This window comes from Cucurbita maxima, unplaced genomic scaffold (assembly GCF_002738345.1).
Source record: "Cucurbita maxima cultivar Rimu unplaced genomic scaffold, Cmax_1.0 Cma_Scf00006, whole genome shotgun sequence".
In the NCBI taxonomy this organism is placed as follows: domain Eukaryota; kingdom Viridiplantae; phylum Streptophyta; class Magnoliopsida; order Cucurbitales; family Cucurbitaceae; genus Cucurbita; species Cucurbita maxima.
In genome coordinates this window covers 3,930,330-3,934,275 of record NW_019272022.1, presented here as the reverse complement: position 1 = coordinate 3,934,275, position 3,946 = coordinate 3,930,330, and the positions used below count along the sequence as shown (strand labels likewise).

Sequence of the window (3,946 nt, the reverse complement as noted above, 5' to 3'; positions counted from 1 at the left end):
AAGTATGTGATTTTAAAGTTGATGCTACTCCTACAAGAATATGATGCATATTAAACTAATTTGTATTAAACTATATATGTATGGTGCATATGAATGATTTGCATGTTGTTTATAATTTGTAAACTAAAGAACTTTTTTAATTTAAGAAATGTAAAAATGGAGGATCTAAAATTTAAAATGATGAATCGAGAATTCAATGACGATGCTAATTTAAATGTTCAATCAAAGTTACAGGCATTGACTTCAAACAAATGAAAATGATGCGCATTAACTTTGAGCAAAAAAGTCCGAGTAAATCAAATTTCCAAACTTGCATCTCCCCAAGATCATTAGAGAAGTGAGTATCACCATCATTGGGATGACAAAGTTCTTGCACCTATTCCAATGGCGGACCCCCTACATTCCACTTAATCAGTACAACAATTGTAGCCTCGATAATTTCCCACTTTCACTTTATAAGGGTACTTTATGAGACCCTTTTCTGCTTTTTCGGCTTTTTAGCACTTTTCTACGTCCCTAATGATTTTGTGATAGAAAAATAAGGAAAAGAAGATTCTGGTAAGAGTGCTGGCGCTGCTAAAGCAAAGCAAGTCTTCATCCCATTTCCTTCCTTGATGGAGAGAATGAATGATAATTCCCTGCTAAATTGACTTGTATATCGCACCATCAAAGTCAATCCCATTGAGGTTCAACTTCCGCATGGTTGGTTAACCTTTAAGAAAGTTACAAGCATCTCACTCGATAATATACATTATATATATACAAAAAGAAACTCCAAATATTTGATATCTTTCTCCTTGAATGAGATCTCAATTCTAGCAACGATTTTATTAGATATCTTACAACTGGAATCCCTCTTTTTTTCGATCCAGTTCATCCACCACCGCAAACTCCAATTAGATTCAGACATGATACACTTTTTAATTATTGGGAGAACCCAAATACTCTCTTTCAGATCCAAGAAATAGCTCTTAGAGGTTTTTTTTCCTTTTGGAAGATACAGGAGCGAAACAATCAACCTATTGTTATTGGAAGAGCCAAAAGATTCAATGTATCATTTCTAGGTCCAATGAAATTCATAGGTATAGGAAGAAACCCTGTCAAATAGAGATCTTTTGACCATCATTCAATTGTTAATACAATATATAAGGATTGCTACTACAAATAGCACAACACCTTGATCGTGAAATATCGATTGCTTGTTGAACCCTATGAATTGCGTGAAAATAGGATACTCTAAATTCGGGTGTCTAAAAGTTTATAAAATGTTCGCAGTAATGAATAATATATATATATATATATATATATATATATATATATATATTGTATAAAGATTCATGCATATCCATACCAACTTGTTAAGGTTGGCAAATTCCATAAAATTTAGAATGAAAAATTCAATCCTAGGCATTACCTCAATTGATGATGTCAAGTTTCAAACCCTCTCTCAATCTTTCATGTTACCTATTTAAAAAAGTGGCAAGCAAATGTTTCAACTGCATAGCAAATCGAAATGACAAGTCATTACATAATCCAAAAGCTTACCTTTTTTTATACTGGGAACAGTTTGTCATGGTTCCACAATTGCTTATGAAAGAATATTCAATTTTCGTTGGGTACCCAACTAATAAGTTAATCATGCTATATGATGCCCAAGAAGTTCATCGCAGAAAAAATAGCAATAGTGCTAAATAAAAACTGCATCACAAGTTTCTTTCTGTCACAAACAATAAGTTAGCTTGTCATCTACAAAAACTTATAGACAACGGGAAGCTACCATTCTTTTGAAGGTTGTGGTTGCATTCATGTTTGTCCTTGAAAATCTTTTGTGACCGCTCGATTCTGTTCATCTCCGAAAGAATCCCATAGCTTGATAGACATTATTGAGAGTTACATCTGCAATACTTGAAGCTTTACTAGCACCTTCGGCCAGGACTTCATCCAAATAAGCAGAATCAGATACAATTTCATTGTAGCGGACCTGCATCGCAGAAATCCAAATTGAAGCTAACGAAAGAACCACAGATAATAGCATCCAAGGACTTGTAACGCAAAAATTCAGCATAAGTGGAAGGAAAAGAAGCATTGAACTAGAAGTAGTAATCATCTTTGTGACGTAGGAATAAGTTCTAACAATATAAAACCATTTCTGCAAAACTAAGTCTACGCATGCACTTCAAGAACTTTACAATGATAAATTTTATTTATAAAAACTTTTAATGAGAAAATACAATATTAAGAACAAAGGAATGAACAGACAAGGGCAATATAAATAAAAGAAAAGCTTAGACCGAGAGGAACTCAAAGCAACAGGAAGTTTGGTGCCCTCATAGAAGTATCCAATTTGCTTTGATGAAGGGTTGAAATTTTATTTGTCAACATTTTGGCTTAGTTTGGTGCCCTCCTAAGAATATTAAAGATTGACTTACATAGTTACTTCCAAGTTGTTGTCTTGGTAACAAAGCAAGAGTAATTTAAAGAAGTTTTCAGATAGGTCAGATTCTTTTTAACTCGGGAAATTTGGTACAGTTTACATCCTCAAATTAGAGTGTTTTATGCAAATCTTTTTGCAACTTCTATAGATTGGGAGCCTTTCATTTCATTCATCTTCGGCAATGGGCCACCTTCTCCCTTGGCTCTTAGCCTTTCAGTACAAGTTTTCTTGTTTCTTATCCAAAAGGAACTTGAGATTTGAAGTGACAATCAAGTCCTCCCAGGCATCTCTTTACCATACTACTTCCAGACTGAGTTCATACTTCATAGAGCCTATCTCTGTGTTCCTTTCAACAAATTTTACCAATTGTTTCCTTTATTTACTTCAAGGTCTGTATAAAAGGATTTCTTTCCAACACTTACACGACACAAAGTGCATCTTATCTCCTAAACGAGTATCAAAATTAGAAGCAAACCTGGATAGGATGGAGATGCTCGACCAAAGCATCGGCTAAAAGGATTTTAAATGTTCCCCAATTCATATTCTCACACTCCTGCTTAACTTCCTGCAATGGAAAATATTATCAAGACCAAATTTTAGAAGGTTCAAATTTCAACAACTTGTCTAGGTAGAACACCTCTTTTGTTTTTCCAGAAACAAGTTGGTAAACTGTAAGAAGATTGTTGCATTCTGGTCTTTCGGGATTATCAAATTCCAACCTGTGTAGCCCACAAGAGACGAGATAAGAATATTGTTGACACTTGACAACTTCATTATAAAAATATCTCAAAGAAACAATTTTTAATAAATGGTAGGAAGCATAACAGAGCATTTTATAAGACAACAAAAATAATATTTAACGCTTTTAGACTAACCCTGAAAATGAGTCCGTTTTGCAACGTTTTATCTTGCTCACGATTACCTGCATTGCAGAAAATGAATTGACATGATATTAAATCAAAGAAAGTAAAGAACAAATGGATAACCAAAGAAATATTATACATAAAAAATTTAAAATGGTAGTTTCAACTTCAAGGATTAGTAAATTAATATCGCATCAAACTGGCGTAAAGAGAACATGTCCACTAGAATTTAAAGAATAGAAGCATCAGACAAACTATAGCCACAAACTGCAAGCAATAAATCCAAAAAAGAGAGAATCACTGAAGCACATAACCCAATCGGCACACAATATTTTCAAGAAAAAATGTCGAGCCCAATTTTATGGATTGAAGATTAGTAATGAACAGTTGGCATCGAAATGCAAACAAGGAAATGTAAACATTATAATTTGTGAAAGAGAGGAATGAAATAAAAGCCTATAAGAAAGATGATACTGATGTTTCAACTACACACAAGGAAAAAGGGTACCTGTACGTCATCTAATAATTATTTGACATAGATATAATTTAATGAAAAGGATACAACAGTAACAGGTAGAATATATCTAGTCAATGTCTCTAGTTTTTTTTTTTTTTTTTTTTTTTTTTTTTTTTTTTTTTTTTTTTTTTT

General features: G+C 33.0%; 1 protein-coding gene across 5 annotated transcripts in view; it reads right to left on the bottom strand.

Annotated features, from left to right (window-relative positions):
* Positions 1-288: 288 nt before the first annotated feature.
* The window catches only part of LOC111480280 (tryptophan--tRNA ligase, chloroplastic/mitochondrial), a 9,522-nt gene continuing 5,864 nt past the window's right edge, over positions 289-3,946 (bottom strand). The window contains exons 12-17 of one of the 5 annotated variants that reach the window (XM_023125233.1): positions 3,310-3,356; positions 3,072-3,153; positions 2,910-2,999; positions 1,546-1,981; positions 1,415-1,464; positions 289-712 (exon numbers count right to left, since the gene is read on the bottom strand). In XM_023125233.1, coding sequence (XP_022981001.1) covers positions 1,847-1,981; positions 2,910-2,999; positions 3,072-3,153; positions 3,310-3,356 — 354 coding nt within the window. In that variant the 3' untranslated portion in view covers positions 289-712; positions 1,415-1,464; positions 1,546-1,846. Of the gene's footprint in view, positions 713-1,414; positions 1,497-1,545; positions 1,982-2,909; positions 3,000-3,071; positions 3,154-3,309; positions 3,357-3,946 lie in introns of those variants that run through there. The other 4 variants (XM_023125234.1, XM_023125235.1, XM_023125236.1 and 1 more) reach the window with 4 other exon arrangements.